The sequence below is a fragment of the Sinohyriopsis cumingii genome, chromosome 1, assembly GCF_028554795.1.
Source record: "Sinohyriopsis cumingii isolate HCF-2022 chromosome 1, ASM2855479v2, whole genome shotgun sequence".
NCBI classification, from domain to species: Eukaryota; Metazoa; Mollusca; class Bivalvia; order Unionida; family Unionidae; genus Sinohyriopsis; species Sinohyriopsis cumingii.
In genome coordinates this window covers 29,988,304-30,007,211 of record NC_142961.1, presented here as the reverse complement: position 1 = coordinate 30,007,211, position 18,908 = coordinate 29,988,304, and the positions used below count along the sequence as shown (strand labels likewise).

Here is an 18,908-nt window from a genome sequence, read left to right as displayed (position 1 = left end):
GCTTGTTTCATGATGTGCTGTTGAAGTATTTTGTTTGTGCATGTGCAGATCATGTTGGTGTCATCAACAGGTGAAAAGGGGCTGGATTTTCACTTGTGGCTTGTGATGAAGATTCACATTTTGACACTTTCGATTAGGCAGAAGGTTGAACCTATATGTACCCACTTCCTTGCACACAGAAAATATTAATTGACAGGCATTGATGTTTTCATTTATTGAAATTTCAAAGGAAAATGGTAGCCAAAGACTTGTTTTTTTTATTTATTATTTATTCCCTACGCTTAGCTAGGTATTGTGATATGCTCCATCCGTGCGTATGTATTAACTCTGGATGGCAATTCACCTCTATGCATTGCTTCCCATCTACTTATCATTTGTGAGAGAGGTATGAATTTTGAGCATCTCCTCAGGGTACCTGGGAGGTTAGACATACTAAATTTGCAATTACAGTAATTTTTCTAATGAAATTAATGTTTTTGACCAAACTTGCATGTATTTGTGACAGGGAGATACATAAGATATGTAATATATTTTTGGTTATGATTGCCGTTGATGGGGGGCATGATAGAATCTGCCATGGTGAGCCATGGCAGTAGCACAGACTTAGTTTTATTTTTACCTCTACTGATCATAGACCAGAAGAACCTGAATGACCTGTTGTGTGTCTTCTGTTTGCACATTTGTTATTACTCCTCCTTCTAAAGTACTTGGTTTATTGCGATGAAACTTTACACATACACGCTCACGCACATCATCCCATAGACTAGTTGGTCAAAAATGACAGTGGTGCCCATGGACATACAATATGGCCCCCATGGCAGCCATCTTGAAAATCTTGTTATTATTACTTTTTCTGCATTGAAGATCATATCTACATCAGGTTTTCACAAGAAAACTTCCTACAATGTCTGTGAGTCTTAATGAAAATGGTGATGAGCTGACATCCAATATAGCCACTACAGCAGCCGTGTTGCAAGTCTTGTTATTACTTCTTCTAAATGGAAAGCTATATTGATATCAGGTTTTCACCAGAAGACTTTTTATGTTGTTTAGTTGGTCCTTAATGAATATGACAGCGATCTTCCCTCCACTATGGCCACATTGGCAGCCATCACAATGACTATCTTGAAAGTTTTGCTATTACTCCTTCTGAATGGACACTGGTTTTCACCAAAAGACTTTCTATGGTCCAAAATGGTTTGGATCTTATGTGCAATATGTCTCCTTGGTGGCCATCATAAAAATCTTGTTACCCAAGAACATCAGAGATGATTTCAACACCCGGTTGATAAAATTGAATATAACTTTTATTTTGGCTTCCTGTCAATTCTTGTTTAGTTGTCAGATGCATAAGTTCCTTTAAATGTGTCTCGTTATGTCAGAGATTATAATTTCCAAAAGCTCCACACATATGAAACGTAAAGTCATGTTAATACATGTTTTAATTGTTTTTTCTTTTGTACTGCAACAGCACATCACAATGAGCACTTCAGACAGCCAGGGTTCAGGTGAGCCTGATTCCCAGCCCCCATCCAAGAAAATGAAGATGGACAACACATCCCTAGACTCCATAGCCAAACTTGTCCCAGTCACAGGCACAGCTACAGCTGTAACCTCAGCAGTCACCATGACACCTGTCTCCATAGCAACTACAACAGCATCTGGAGCAGCCAACATCCAGGGTGGGATAAGTCTCACAATCTCAAATGGTATTCTGTTTTGTAGTATCATCTTACCAGGATTATATTCCTTTTTGTCTATATTAATACTTGGCTTGGAAATGTATATCTTCACTTTTGTAAAGTATTTATAATACAGTTGATTTAAATTTAAGAATTTAATATTGGAAATTCTTCAGAAAACAATATTTCTTTGTTTTGTTTCATTGAAAAGTGCATTCACAAACAGAAGGTTCTTTTCTTCTTATGCTCTATGCATAAGAACAATTTCTTCGAACGTATATGAAGTGTAATGCAAACTCATATAAACATATGGAATAGTTTGATAGTGACATCAGGAAGGTCTGAGGATTACAAGGAATTAAATCACCATATGGTTGTTGAGTATCTTTAAGCTTTCATACTGGAAAGATTGTGATACCCTCAATTGTCTATCTGTTGAAAACTGCAGGGTGAAATTTCATAGTTTTTAAGACCATATGGGGATAACAAAAATTTCTAACTCCCTACCATTCACTTCTTGTTCAGAAAGTTCATAGGAGCGAATTAGTGGTTGAAGTACACACAGAATTCTATTACAGTAACATTTTCAAATTACAGTCAAACCTGTTAATAGTGGCCACCAATTGGAAAGGGCAAAAGGGGCCTATGTACACAGGTTACCTCAGTACATAGGTTTGGCAAAGGTGGGCTTTGTACACAGGTTTACCTTCTAAATTTCTTTTCTAAACAAGTACTATGCATTATTATCATAATTAATATTGCTATTATTATTATTGTTATTATTATTATTATTATTATTATTACATTATTAAGATTGCTTTATGTGCACTACTCATCAAAATCGTAAAATAAATTTTCTCTACCAAATTTATTTTCCACAAAAGATTACTGTATCATGTTCACTTTAATCCATTCAATAAATTAAATCATCGCCATCATAAAATAATCACAAATCTTTGTTTCTTTTGTGCACCATGACTAAACAGTAATTTCACTACTGATTGACAGCTTATGTCTGACTGTTTGGCCACATTGTATAAATTAGACTTGTTAAAAATATTATTTTGGATTAGCCAGTAGCTCGTCAAACAAAAATCAAATGAGTTGGTTTATGCAAGCAGCCTGTGATGATAAGTCGATCCAAAGAAGCCATATGTGGCTATTCTTTGTGACCCGTGAATCAAAACTGTACCTGTCTTTACAGAGTTTTAAATAATGATTGACCCCTGGCCTTAATAAAAAGGATATATCTAGTATCTCTTTGCAAAGATGAACATTTTTTTTATCAGAGATAGTTTTAATGCACAGACAAATAGATGACGATCTGTACCTGTCACATGGCACAAAAGCCATGTTCCATTTCTGCTCTGATAACGTAACTATTTTTACCACCAATGAATTGCTTTGACCCTCAGACCTCTACCTAAATGATAAAATTGCCTGGGTTTTGAATGTGACCTGTTTCATTACACTGACTAGAATATGGCATACAAGTCAGATAAGAAATGTTTGCACCTTGATTCACATTATATTCCTTTATCTAAGCAATGCCTGCCTCATGAAGCAAAATTTTACTTTTGCATAGACTGAGCTGTCACTGTAGATACATGCCAGTTACCACTGACGGCAGGGAGAAACCATGTTTTGGTTAGGAAACGTGTTTTCTGACCACTGAAGGCAGGTAGAAACCATTGTTTGGTTAGGAAACATGTTTGCTGACCACTGAAGGCAGGAAGGAACCATTGTTTGGTTAGGAAACATGTTTGCTGACCACTGAAGGCAGGAAGGAACCATCGTTTGGTTAGAAAACATGTTTGCTGACCACTGAAGGCAGGAAGGAACCATTGTTTGGTTAGGATGTGTTTGCTGACCACTGAAAGCAGGTGATCATTACATACAGGATAGATGAAATTTGGTGGGGGGTGGGGAAGGAGAATCACAATGGCTGTTGTGATCAGATGACAGCAAAATAAAGATGACCATTTGGACAGGTTTGACTGTAAATAAATTTAAAAGTTTTATACCATGTATTCATAACAAGAAAACACATCATGCATAATAAATATTTGGTCTCCACTCAAGTGGTTGGTAGGTTGTATGGAGAGTAGAAGGTGTAAGACTGAGATAACATGTAATGAAAAGTAGTGGGAGCTGGGATGCCATCAAAGTTACTTTAGTAGGTTATAGATTTCTTTTACAACTGTAGTTCAGAAATACTCATCCTACTTCCATCAGAAGACTCGAATTTCAGGTTTTGAAAAAGAAGATAAAAAGAAACTAATAATGTTAACAAATAGGTGACAGGATAAGAAGTTGTAACAAGTTTCAGGTTCCAAAAAGCACAACATTTTCTATCAGTTAGTGTTTATTGGTTCTGGTTCAGCAATTATTGTAACAAATATACAGTAAAGTGCAAATTGTGGTCTGACAGTAGATGTCTAGTAGTTGAACATGTTAATATTGAGGGATTTAGTGTACAGTAGAAATTTCAGTGGGTTATATTATCAAACAAATCAGGGAATATTACACCATCACTTGCACTGAACCAGTTAGATACCTATATTGTGTATTTGCATTTCAATGTTCATTAACAGGGTGGTCTTCTAGGTGTTTCATCAATTTACATATTTGAATTTGAGAATAAATGAATTTTCTATATTGCCAGATTTTATTTTAAGATGAGGCTGCATTGTAATTGGCAGTTATAATATAAATTATACTATAGACCTTCTGAGATTGATTTTGAGAAATTCTGTGACTATAGCAATGAAGAATAATTTGAAGACAAAATGAACAGTAAGCACCATACTTGTGTATCAATTTCATTCTAAAGACTTGACAGGTTATATTTCCAGAAACTTTGTGTCCACCGGTTTAATGAATGGGAAAAATTAAATCCATGGAGAATTACCCTTTTTTTTTTTAAAGAAAAATATAAAACAAAGTTTCTGATTTGTCAGCTTTGCACCTAAGTAGATTAGACCAGGCCTGGTTCCTTGTCATCTCGAAAATTTCATTCCCTTAGTCTAATATATGAGACCAAGTGAGGCTATTCAGCGGTGCTGTATCTGATGTGTGTTGTCATTTGTACGTCCTCATTTGCTATTTTAAACTTAACAAAAAACGCTGGAACATATTCAACCAAACTTGGCACTGAGCATCTTAGCATGAACACCTTTCGGGTCTTTATCAATTTTTATCAATATTGACAACCATTGCTATAAAAACAGAAAATGCTTCAAATGACTTCTTAAACAACACCTGTAAAGAATTTAATAAAATCTGACCAAAAAAGCATCATTGTATTAAGGCCGTTTTAAGTTTATACCAATGATGCTGATCCTCCAACAGATATAGCCATTACAAAAAATAGAAAACCTTAACTTTTCAAAAACTGCTCAATAAAATTTGACCAAAATTGTACTGAAGTCTTCCTGACTTAAAGGCTTTCCAAAATGGTATAAATTATGTTGATCTGCCATCAGATATTTCTGCCATTACAAAAATAGAACAACCTTCACTGACATCTTCTCAAAACTTAAACAGAATTTAACTATATTTAACAGAAAGTGTCCTGACATTAAAGCAAATCAGGTTTTTTTCAATTGATGCCAATCAGCTGTCACATGTGGCTGCCATTGCAAAAAATAGGAACACCATTACATTACTTCTTTTTGAACAACAGACTTTTATCAAAGTTAACAAAAAAGCATCAGTTACTAAATACATTAAAAATAAGCTTTCAATGACTTGTTCTCAGAAAACACTTGAGAGCATCAGACCAAATTTTACAGAATGCATCTTCACATAAAGGCCTTGAAATGGTGTTGATCCACCCTCAAATGTTTACACCATTCCTAAAAATAGATGAACCTTTCAGTGGCTTATCCTGATCAGAATTCCGACAAGTCGTCCTGATAGGAAGGCCTTTCAGGAATATATAAATGATGCTGATCTGGCATCAGATATTGCCATTGTTACTGAAAGAAACTTCTGTGAAGACAGAGCTGGGGTATAAATAGAGGATTAAGTCAGCAATCATTTTCTTCCCTGCAAGTAATGTGAATATGCACCTGAATAGGCACCTAATTGGTCAGTTATTGATCTTATAGCAAGACCTGGCATGTACATGTTATAGGCACAGCTTCAAAATCCTGTCTATGAGGAACTTGAATTTGTACAAATCCTCATTAAATAATGGCTTTCATTGCCAAAAATAGAAACCATGTATAAACGTTTTCTCAGAAGCTGTTGAACAGAATAGCAGAAGTGGCCAAAGTTTTACAGAAAGCATCCAGGCATAAGACATTTCAAGTTTGCACAAATGATGCTGATCTGCTATTCATTAAAAATGTTTGAAAGTACCATACTGATCCCAATTTCTTGGCCAACTGCCCAAGTATTTGACTTTCAAGTAGATGTCAACAAGGTAAGTGATCTCACACCCACTTTTACTCCCATATAGGTACATGTATAATGAACAGAAAAAGAATGAATTTTTTTTTTTTTTTGCCATATAGGTGTAATAAATCTGAAGACATCAGCAGCAGGGCCTCAACCTGGTAGCATGACTTCCACCACCTCACCTGCATTGGCAGTACGCCCTACCAACATCAACAGCATGCCCTCCTCTCTCACAGTGGTGAAGGGTAAATTTTCAACATGCATGAGTGTTTTTATTTCTTTTTTATTTGTTGCACCTGATTGCTTTGAATATATATTGTCCCAGCCAAGCAAAGATGTTGAAACATTGCTTTCTTCAGTTTGTCATTGCAGGCAATTAGAATGTCTTCACAATGTGCTTTTGTTATTGTGAAGTACATTATCCCTCACTATAAAGTGCTTTACTGTAATGCAGTTCTTTTTGAAAGGCAGGCATATTCAGTGATCCCTTAACATTATGATATATTATTACTGTGTATAATACCCCCAATATAAGGCAGCCTCACTTAGTGTTTAAAATTAGTTGGATGTGGATAATTTTCTGGTTCTGTCTACACAAATGGAAGTAGCGGATCCGTGTAGCCAGCTCAGAACATCACCAGTGAATTTGGAGGACCAGAAACTTTTAAAAAGTTGCTGGTTCTTCAGGTCAAACAAGAATTCAGGAAAATTTAAAACTGTTCATGTATAACATGCTGCACTGTTATTGGCCCTTACACAGTGTTATTGTGGTTTAGCATGTAATCACTGAGCATTTTGGAAATTGTAGGGGTTGCTGTTTGCCCAGTTCAATTTGTGCTTTATTTTGCCTATAAATAATTAGAAAGCACCATTTTTTTTATCCATTAACCAAACAGTGTATCTGTCTGTCTGCCTGTTTTTGGATGGCTTGAACGTCAAATAAGGTAGAACCCTATCTGTTTAGGGGTTAGATGCACAAAGATCGAAATTACTGTGGCTGAAAGAAGAAAATTAGTTTCAGCGCAATAACTCGAGTTTTGTACTGTCTACTGTTACCAGACATTATGGATTGTTTGTGTTTGGAGTAAAAGAAAAAGCCTATTGTTTTTGGAGTCAATAGGTCAAATTCACTTGGACTAAAACAGTGTATCCCCTAGGGGTGCAAGACTGAGAGTCAAAACTCTCATTGGTGTCAAAACTGGGGGTCAGGCTGAGTAAAAAACAAACTTTGGTATCAGAACTGGTGGTCAAATTAAAAATGTGTGGGTCTCTGAAGCGCAAATAAGGGTAAAGGGAAACACTGCTAAAAGAAAAAATATGCTTTTGGCACAATATGGTTACCAAATTGTGGATGTCTTACTTTTGGAATCAAGATCAAAGGTTAATTTACTATGGGGGGGGGGGAAGGTGAAAAATTGTTTAAGGACAGTGACATTAGTTGTACATCACAAACTTTGACCAAACATTTTGAATGACTTGTAAATACACGGCCAGAAAATTATGTTAGTCTGAGATCCAGGATCGATTCTTGTGAGCCTTGACTAGTCATATTTAAGCAGCACTAGCCTGTTGGACATTTAAAATCTTTTATTTGTTTTTATAAATTGAAGAAAATTGGCGTTTATTACTTAAAACATCTAGTAAGAGTCATAAAGTATGCTGATACAAGCACTTGATATTGGTTTAAAATAATGCTGAAAATCTACAAATTTAGCACACAATACACTCATCAATAAAAAAATATTTTTTCAACCATAGCTAAAACTTAGTCTGAATACTATTGGCTTACTGTACAGTCTGGATGCTAGTGGAGGAAGGCAAGAATCAAACACATGGAATTCATCTGCCTTAAGATGTACTGCACTATAGGGCTTTAAATATCCCATATTAAAAAAGGACAGAAATTATTTTTAAAATAAGCACATTCAGACTTTCCAGGATTAATGGAAAAATACTTGGCTCGGGGGTGAATATGATGAAAAGAGGTCATTTATGTTTTCTTTGGTATGTATGACATAACCAGTCAGCCAATCGTTCATGTGCCTTATTCAAAGGCATGTCCAGTTTTATAACTGACCCAATAACAGCAGGTGAAACGAGCAGAGAGCATATTACTTTCACCAGAAAGGTCATTGCTGGTAAATAAAACTCACCCCTTTCAGTCATCAAGACCCTGATTTACAATGCTGAGTGCACAACCAGTTATCACCATGTCAGAGATACCAGAACTAGTTGATTTCTCTGTTGATGAGACCATTGCATGCTGACTGCTTTTATTTTCTGGAAAAAAGAAAAAAGCATGGCACTTGATACATACACTCCATGGGCCAAGGCAAAGTAGAGCTTGAGGAATTTGTAAAGTAGTCCAAGTTTCCTTTGACCTTTCCCACCCCATTTTATATAAATTGTATATTGCAAGTTTAATGTCAAAATATCTAAAATGGGGTGGGGAAAGGTCTGAGGAAACTGAGACTATCAGCCAAGTGAATTGTACTTTTGGGACCACTGACTACATAAATTGACTTTATGGGTTGTTTTTTCCATCTGTTTCACTGGACTAACTTGAATAGCAAATTTATTTATTTTAATTGGGTGTTTGATGTTTTTGTTTTTTGTTTTTATCTCAGGTTGAGAACTTTTATACTTTTTAGTTTTAGTAAATATGACCAAGCAGTAAAGGGCAATTTGACATGATTTGAAAAATTTTAAGATGTTAAGCTTAGTAAAATACGTTTGAATTTAAGCAATAATATAGTTGTCTGAATTTTGAGTTTGTATAATTTTGGGTTTTTTCTCCAGTCTTTTATGGTAATGCACTTGGGTAAATATTCATATTTCAGACTTAGCTGTTGGAGATAAAAAGCAAACTTTCAGTCCTTGATGTAGGGTAAGGAAGAACTCCATTGATTTGGGGTTCAAAAGTAAAATTTCAAGGTTAGCGTGATGGAAAGCAGAAATATTTTGGTATAAAACTTTTCAGTATTCAGAATTAAACTTAGGGTGGACAAATCATATGCCATTCACAGTACGCTTGTTCTGACCCAGAAATAAGTCATTTCAGTGACACCACTTTACCTCTGCATTATAACTCACTCAAATAGTCACAGAGTATACTGCTTTATCCCTTTACCTCATGCAAGGTCTTTGGACGCCTCTACCCTGTTTTTGTGAAATGCCTTTAGGTGCCTCTACCCTGTTTACATGGGAGCGAGTTTTGACACCTCTACACCATTCTAGTGGAAGCATATTTGAATGCCCACTATAAACATCAGCCATTTTCAGCAGGTTTTTGTAGCATCACCTTCGGAGAAACCCCCTGTTAAATACTACATTCATTGATGTGAATGACCAGTACTTCGGATCACGTGGTCCCTGTGTAAGCTCTAGTCATAATCTGCTATTTAAAGTACTCTTAGTCACATTTTCCACGCTCCAAAATGGAAGCTACAGATTTTGTTCAGTACTTTTTTCAGTTTGCAGTTAGAATCATAGCTATTAAAGCTTCAGTAACACAGGTGAATGCTCTGATATTGATGTAGGCATCACTGAGTTTTATAATTTATCAAATTCAGGTGATTTAGCGATGTAGACATGGACAAAGAACTGATAAATTTCAAGTATGAGAAATGGTAGCTGCAGTTGGTCACACAGCTTCATTGGCTTGACCATGAAAAATAATTATACACCTAAAAAGATCAGATTTTACTCTTCAGTCTTTCTATACATAATTTGTACCAAAATTGTAAGATGGTTAAAATTCATGTTGAACGTAAGATGTGCTACACTGCTGTAACAGCTAACTGGCAGGCTTATGTGTATGGTGTCAAACAGTTAACAGGTGTTCTATTTTTAGTAAAGCACTGTGTAACTTTGGTACATGTATGTCAACTGTCTACAAAGCCTTACATTCTATTTGTTAAAGGTTTAAAGTGATACTGCCTTATCGTGAAGTATATGATATAATTGTACTCCCATGTAATGAAATGGGACCATGAACATACCTGCATTATATCAAGAACCAGGGGCTGTATAATGAGGGCATGCTGTAGTTGATAGAAAATCTTTACCTGAACTCATGAGATCAAGTTTTCTTTACATGTGAAAAGGCATCTTTGGTAGCCAAGGCTCCAATATGTAACCCTGTCTATAACCTTGGCAGATCGATTAGATATTTCAGTGCTTTGTCCTAGTGACATCTCATGGGCATGAATTGTCTCCCTTAGTAATAAAAATAATAATAATAATAATCACCTTATTTAAAGAGGGTAACACAATTAGCTAAAAACTAATCTATCTTGAGGCCCTTATACAAAGGAATTTATTTATTTAAGCTGCATCTCTGAAGCCACTGGATATATTGGGTTTGGAACAAGCAAATACAGTGGGCATTTCTAATCTCAACTGGAATACTATTCCAGAGCAGAGTTCCGGAGTATTGGAAACTTTTTTAAAATAACTCCTTATTTAGTTTGGGAATTTTATACTGTTTGGTAGACATGGATCGCAGGTGGGGAGTATTACCAGGTAGCCTATACTGGAATAGTGATTGTAAATATTCAGGAGCACTATTATGGGATATCCTGTACATTAATTTGACTTTCCTCAAACAGATTCAGTCTTTAATAGGTAATATTTTTAACTTGCTGGCTAAATTTTCCTTGCTTTCTTTCTGGATTGATATTAGCCCAAATGCTCTTTTTTGAAGATGGGCCAGCTTTGCTATGTTTTTGTCATTTGAATTACCCCATAATGTATTACAGTAGTCTAAATAGGGTTATATGTAACTGTTATAAAATAGTTTTCTGTGCCTTTCAGGGTGGAAATGTCTTATTCTACTGAGAAGCCATAAACTTGAATTGACTTTTTTACTGATATGTTTAATATGTTCAGTCCATGATAGGTTATTATCTACCAGAACACCAAGTAGTCTATCATGACAGACCATTTGCAAATTTGTATCCTTCCATGTCAGACATAGTTCATCACTATCAAGATTTGTCCTTCTTTGCCGTGTTGAGATAAGTAATATTTTAGTTTTACCAGTATTTACCACCATGCCATTACATGTGCACCAGTTTTCCAGTTTGTTTAGGGCATTCTGTAAAGAAATTTTGAGTTCGTGCTTTGTGTTTTGGATATCTGACAATGTTGTGTCATCTGCATAGAGATCTGTAGATGATATTGAGTCTCTTAGTAAAAGTGGTAGGTCATTAATAAATATAATGAATAGTAATGGACCTAGAATTGAGCCTTGTGGTACTCCATATCTAATTGTTTCAGGTTCAGACAGAACATTATTTATGTAAACATGTTGTGTTCTCTCACTTAAGTAAGAAGTAAACCATCTAATTGTTCTTTCATCACACTGGTAGATTTTCAGTTTCTTCAAAAGGATTTCATGATCCACCATGGCAAAAGCTTTCCTGAAATCTACAAATACAGTTCCTATTATTCTACCATGGTCAAGTGCTTGAAGCCATTTATCAGTTAGGAAAATCAAGGTAGTCTCACAGGAATGGTTCTGTCTAAAGCCTGATTGATTAGGGTGTAACAGCAAGTGTTTGGTTAAATATGACATGAATGAGTCATGGACATGTTTTTCAATCAATTTTGACAAGTTTGGTAGCATTGAGATTGGTCGGTAGTTACCAGCATCATCCTTAGAACCAAATTTGTGAATGGGAGTTACTTTTGCAGTTTTCCATATTTTGGGGACAGATGAGGTTGCAATACTTAAAATAATTATGAATGTTATGCTATCTTCAATAGCAGAGGCAGAAGATTTAATGAGTCGTGGACCAATTTGATCAAGTCCTGTAGCTTTCTTGGTATCAAGTTCACTGAGACATTTTTTAACAAAGTTTTTTGACACTGGTGGGATAGAGAAACATACCTCCTTAGAGATTTTGCTGCTGCAGAACTTTTTCAGTTCATTAAAGTTGTTTTCTATCACTGGTTCTTTTAACTTTGTGGTAATGTTGGTGAAAAAATCATTGAAAACATTTGCAATGTCAGTTTCATCAGTGACTATGGTGTCATTTACCAGAAGTGAGTGAATTTTATTTGTTTTTTGTGCGTTCCTCCAGTGAGTTCATTGAAGACTTTCCAAATGGAGTTTGTGTTGCTCTTTTTGTTTTCAAGCAATGACTGATAATAAGTTTTTGTTAGCTTTTTTAATCATACTTGTTATTTTATTTCTCCATACTTTAGATTGTGCATGGTTTTCCATAGCCTTGAATTTGTCTCGTGTTTTCATTGCATCTGGGATTTCAGTAGTAAGCCAATTAGGTTGAATTTCAGTCTTTACTCGATGTACTTTCAGTGGTGCATGCTTAGATACTACATCCATGAATAAGTCAGTCCACACCTTCATGGCTTCATCTATGTCATCCAAATTTTGGATCATATTCCATGGAACTTTATATAGGTCATTGAGAAATTGTTCTTCATTAAAAATTTTGAACGATCTGTAAGTGATCATTTTATGTGTATTTTTCTTATTTTTCTATTAGTATGTAATGCCACTAACCAATTAGCATGTAACAGCAGTGTATTGTATGTAGGCAGAAAAGTGTAGAGGCAGTTGATTTGAAAAGGATACTTTGTAAGTTTAGCATCGAAGGTATGACTAAGTACCAGAGAGAAGCTATTACATGTGTATTTGAGGGAAAGGATGTATTTGTACAAATATGGACCAGCAGTGGAAACCTGCTTATTTCAAGTCTATTCCAATTGTATGCTCCCCTGGTCTCGATCACATAGGAACAGTGTTCAGATTTAAACAACTTGATTTTGATTGGACACAGTTGCCTGCCACCGTATCCAATGAAATTCACAGACCAAAGTCACAGACAATGAAATATCTGTTCAATCTATCAAGGTGTAGATAGGGTTAACACATCGGGGTTGGCCCCCTATCCCACCCACCCCTTAATTCTTGAAACAAAAACAAAACAGCTCTGGTCATTTGGAAAAAAATGTGCTATTTGATCATGCTAAAGGAAGATACATTTGACAGTGCAGAGCAACATGTCATATAGATGGAGACATCATCAGGCAAAGTAAATGTAATTTATATAATTCATTGTCTGAAATGGGAATCATATACATAGGTAAAGTAAGCAATACATTATATGCAAGAATGGGCAAATCTATAAAATTTGGACATGTCATAAGAAAGGATAAGTTTTAGGTTTGAAAAAACATCAAAGCTGCTGTGGATTGTATTAGTTTTGTTGAGAACGTTAATGCTTTGATGTAAAAAGAAAAGAAAAAGTGCTTTTAAGAGACAGTGATCCAATCATATTTTTTTTTTTTTTTTATTACCCCAAAGATACATCATTTGCATTGGAAACCTTGTCATGTGAGATTAAGCCTCAGTAATGTGACATGTAGTTAGGTCATATGCCTCCAAATCTAACTGGATGTGTAACATATCAAGGTCTGTTCACAATAAGCTTTTATGGTGGACATGGTCAACAATTCAAGCCAAGAGGAAATGATAGCTGACATGGATTCACCTGAAAAATGAAAAAAAGATTTTGTGAAACCTGAAACCTGAAAGTGACCGATATGATTCTAAATTTCAAGACCCTCCAAGTGATGATATGTCATTAAATCAGATTATTGATTGCACTGAGAGGGATTTTTAAATCGGGATAAATTTGGATGTTTCGAACATCAGCCAGCTGGTTTGAGCATGGATCTTGGTACTGTTGTAGAGAAATTCATTCCTGGACTGGAAGATAATGCAAATCACTGATCTACTCAGGTAAACTAATATTGTTCAGACTCATAAATCTGTCTCAGTAGGCTAATAAATCTGTCTCAATAAACTGCTGAAATATCTGTTCTGACAGCCATTATTGATAACAGTTAGGTGTATTAGTAGCTTAGAAAAGACAGCTTTCTTTTTCATGCTTGAATTTAAATAAATTCATAAACTGGCTAATTTAAGTTCTTAAAAAAAATACTGATATATTCTGACCATTTGACTGAGACAACCCCTGCCCGATCCATTATGTAAATCACAGAGTACAAATTACACACACACCAAACCCCCAACCCCCAACCCCCCCATTCTGTTTTAAGGTGTTATAGACAAGTCTGCCTCTAGAGATCATGTCTATATTTTTTAATCAGTAAAGCCATTTTTAAATCTTTTAATTGAAAAATTTCAAATTTGGGTCTTTCATTATTTGCAGTGTTATGGGTCACAGCCAAGTTCCTGATTTCAGTTTTCTGTAACAGTGACAGGCAACTGATTTGTTTGATTTAGCCCTAGAATACTTTAGAAGCACAAATGATGTGACTCACTGCACATGATAAGGATGCAGCCCTTAATAAATAATTATAAGCCTTGGTTTTCTTCCCCATTTGTGTCCAACTTCTACAATAATAACTTTGACACTGTATTGTGATACATCATATAACTACCATGTAATATCAGGGAAGTTATATGATACTTTTCTGTGCTGTAACTTCCAGCTTATTGGGCAGTAACATTATGAGAGGTTGTAGGAATGTATTTATAATCACAACAGAACTACTAGTTAATTTATTTTCTGAAATTTATGATGTTTTGATTGAGAAATTTCATAACTTTCTGTCATTGATGTTTGAAATTGCAACAAGAATTTTAACTTCTTTTTCTTTTGTAAACCATCATTCAGTCCCTTTTGTTTGTGGAGATCCTCTGGATCAGACAAGAACTTGTAAACCATCATTCAATCCCTTTTGTTTGTGGAGATCCTCTGGATCACACAAGAACTTGTAAACCATTATTCAGTCCCTTTTGTTTGTGGAGATCCTCTGGATCACACAAGAACTTGAAATCTTGTTCTTATGCAATGCCACTTTAACCATGATGATATACCCAGATAATATTTATATTTCCTCTGTAAAGTTGATGAGCTTGTCTTGGTATTTTACTTTATATAAGACTTAAAAATCTCAATGTTGTCTGTTATCTGAATTTAGTTCCTTGTAAAAGGAAATAAAGAAGTTATAGAAATATTTTGGTATTTTTACCAGTTACATCTGGTGAGATTGAATGGTAAATAATTAAACTACATGGTCAAGGTCAAAGATATGATAGCAAGATTTACTAAAATTTTCTCTTGCAGTTGCAAATAATCCCAACACTCATGTAATGACTGCTGTTCCACAAGGGGTGACACAGCTTCGCATTCCTGGATCTATATCCCTTCAGCAAATTCGGTCCCCTTTGGGTGCATCTTATCTCTCCCCTCAAAGCCAGGGTGCTAATGTGACAAGTGGGGCTGTACCTATCAAACCAGGGATGGCAGTACCTTTGCAGAATGTACAGGTTCAGCAAAAGGTGTTTTCTGCAATGCAAGCTGGGCAAGTCACAAACACTGCGACCATTCAGGTGGCAGCACCAGGCAGTGGAATAGGCCACCCCAGACCACAACAGATCTTTACACAGGTAATATATAGAAGATTAATAAAGCCATTTGAGCTTACATTATTTTCCTGTGTCAAAAATGTTCATGGTTATCAATACTTAATACTCACCATTTCATCTGTATTTACATTCTTGGATTGGGCTTGGAGGGCATTATGTCTTAACAGAAAGATCATTGTTTGGTCATTACATTCAAGGTTTACTTTATAGTAGCAACAAAGTAAAACAAATTGCTACCCTATAAATAAAAGTCTGTTATATTACCTAAGTAACAACATTTACACAGCATTTCAGGTTACATTGGGACATGAAATTTTAGTGGTCACTCCAGAAATTTCTAATTTGTGTCAAAAGAACCAAAAGTTAAGTTCAGTTTGAAAACCTTTTGCTTTAATGCCACTATTATTGCAAGTTTTTTTTGGGCTAACCTTTATCAACAGATATCATTGTAAGAGTATCAGTTAATACAGTATCAGATGGCAATCCAGCAGGCTAAATGGAGAAAATCAAGTATCCCAGCTTTAAATCTGTAACCCAGATAGGGTATGAACCCACATAAACATAAAATGTCATTTTGCCTTCTTCTGTGTCTTCTGCAATTTATATGCTTGTAGACATGTTTTGAAAATGATATCACACTTCATCATATCATTCAGTAGCATTCTGGTCTACCGGACTCTAGTATATGAATGCCCAGACCAAGCATTCCAGTCTACCTGATTTGAGTATTTGAATGTCCAGACCAAGCATTCTGGTCTACTGGACTCTAGTATATGAATGCCCAGACCAAGCATTCCAGTCTACCTGATTTGAGTATTTGAATGCCCAGACCAAGCATTCTGGTCTACCGGACTCTAGTATATGAATGCCCAGATCAAGCATTCCATTCTACCTGATTTGAGTATTTGAATGCCCAGACCAAGCATTCTGGTCTACCGGATTCTAGTATATGAATGCCCAGACCAAGCATTCCAGTCTACCTGATTTGAGTATTTGAATGCCCAGACCAAGCATTCTGGGCCACCTGACTTCAGTATTTGAATGCCTGGACCAAGCATTCCAGTCTGCCTGACTTGAGTATATGAATGCCCAGACCAAGCATTCTGGGCTATCTGACTTCAGTATATAACTTCAGATTGGTCACATACCATACTTGACAGTGCCATTCCAAAGTGAGTATAGCAGAATCCATTATTCAGACTTTATAGGGGAAATAGGATAATACCACCTGAGGTTCAGAATTTAATTGCGAAGCATTATTGATGTCATCAAATTCTGATCCCAAGGGTGGGATTTCCCTATCTGCTCCAACTCTTATGATGGATTTTTTTTCTCTTCTCATTTCTTACAGAAAAGAATCTTGGGGAAAAATTGATCATAGAATTTTGGCATGGATGTAAACATAGAACTGTAGAGTATTTTTTGAAAGTGCTGTTTTGTACCATTGGAAAGGACATAAAGTTTTGTTTATAAAATATTATCTACAGTAAATGAAGATGACTTTGTTGCAACTGAGGTGTGTTATTTATTAACTTCAAAAATTTGTTTGTGACTGTACAATTCAAAGACAAAGAGATATTGTGGGACAGCCTCTTGTCCGTCATCTGTTTGTCACAAGTTTCTTATTGCTACTACTCCTAGACTCCTTGGAAGTTTGCCATGAACTTTTCACAAACATTCATCTCATGATCTAGTTGGTTCTAAATCAAAACTGCCACTCAAATAGCTAATATAGCTGCCACAGTGACCATTGTAAAAAAAAAATCTAATTCTGAATGCATAATCGTATCAATGTGGGGTTTACACTAAAAGATTTCTTACAATGTCTGGTTAGTTTCTAAACTAAAATGATACTGATCAACTATCCAACATGACCACTATTGCAGCTATCTTGAAAATCTTTGTTATTACTACTCCAGAGATGATGTAAGGGTATGCAGTCATGTGAATTGCACAAAACTTGTATGAATTCTTGCACTTGGAGACCATTTATCAACAAGAATTCCACAAATTACTTTAAAGTCACGCTGTACTCTGTGCAGTATATGCCATTAACGTGCTTCTCACAATACAAGTCATGCCGTTGGAGTTATTGTAGTGCTTGATGCAATGTATCTTTTTTCATAACTGTTTACATATTTGGGTCCTTCAGCTTGACATAATTGGTTAAACTAAATTTGATTTGCACATTGGCCCCAGAACAAGTATTCATCATAGTTTGATCCTTGCATCAAGGAAATTTATATATAAATGCTTATAATACAGGCCACATAGGGAACCCAAAATGGCTGATTCCCAGAGTGGTTTATCTTTAGATAATGATTTCATTCAAGAAATACTGGCTGATGATAGAGAAGAAGGCAATTTATTTTCAAAGTTAGGAAGTATATCAGATTATGGGAGCTGAGAAAGTGTTAATGGAGATACTAGTGACTGATTTTGAAACAGAGAATGGTGTTAAATATGAGTCTGATGTACATGTTGGATGAACAGAAACAAACTGTACACTGGTGAACACCTCATTTCAGTGGTATTTCAAAATTAAGTGTAGAAAAATCAGAACAACACACCAAAATAAAATACAGACAATTTTAAAGTAGAGTACAATTTTCATTCTTTTCTCTTCACAGTTTAACCCTGTGGGATCTTATGACACAAAACCAGATAGCCATAGTGTAAGAGCTCAGAAAAATTTAATAAATAAGAATCTATAAATTGGATTAGAAAGTAAAGATATTTATTTGATCAAAATACCTCAGTATGAAGAAGCAAACTATGGAATCAGTGAACTTAAGATCCCATTTCACCATTATTTAACAGATAGGATAACTGGCATAGTAGTCCGTAAAGCACTGATTCAAGAAAGTGAAACTTTGGAACGATGTTAGTGAAAAATCTTATTTTGGAGCAGAATTATCCAAAAGACAATACCTGTGATTTGTGGAAAATTGTAGATAACAACCATAAAAAGTTGGCTAAGCTAGTTATGTATATACCTCTTCAGACAGCAGATTGTAAAAGGTACTTATGTATGTACCCCTTCAGAAAGCAAATTGTGAAAGGTAGTTATGTGTATACCCCTTCAGAAAGCAAATTGTGAAAGGTAGTTTTGTATATACCCCTTCAGACAGCAGATTGTGAAAGGTAGTTATGTATATACCCCTTCAGACAGCAGATTGTGAAAGGTAGTTTTGTATATACCCCTTCAGACAGCAGATTGTGAAAGGTAGTTTTGTATATACCCCTTCAGACAGCAGATTGTGAAAGGTAGTTATGAATATACCCCTTCAGACAGCAGGTTGTGAAAGGTAGTTCTCAACACAGAACAATATTCATACTTGGGTAAGGAACAGATTAAATGCGGATTGAGACAACAGATTAATGCCTGAACAAGA

General features: G+C 35.5%; 1 protein-coding gene across 3 annotated transcripts in view; it reads left to right on the top strand.

The window, feature by feature from the left end:
• The window catches only part of LOC149806619 (lethal(3)malignant brain tumor-like protein 3), an 85,684-nt gene that overhangs the window by 8,242 nt on the left and 58,534 nt on the right, over positions 1-18,908 (top strand). For all 3 annotated transcript variants that reach the window (XM_089955685.1, XM_089955668.1, XM_089955677.1), the window contains exons 2-4: positions 1,472-1,709; positions 6,203-6,331; positions 15,212-15,534. In XM_089955685.1, the coding sequence (XP_089811811.1) occupies positions 1,481-1,709; positions 6,203-6,331; positions 15,212-15,534 (681 nt within the window). In that variant the 5' untranslated portion in view covers positions 1,472-1,480. The remainder of the gene's footprint in view (positions 1-1,471; positions 1,710-6,202; positions 6,332-15,211; positions 15,535-18,908) is intronic.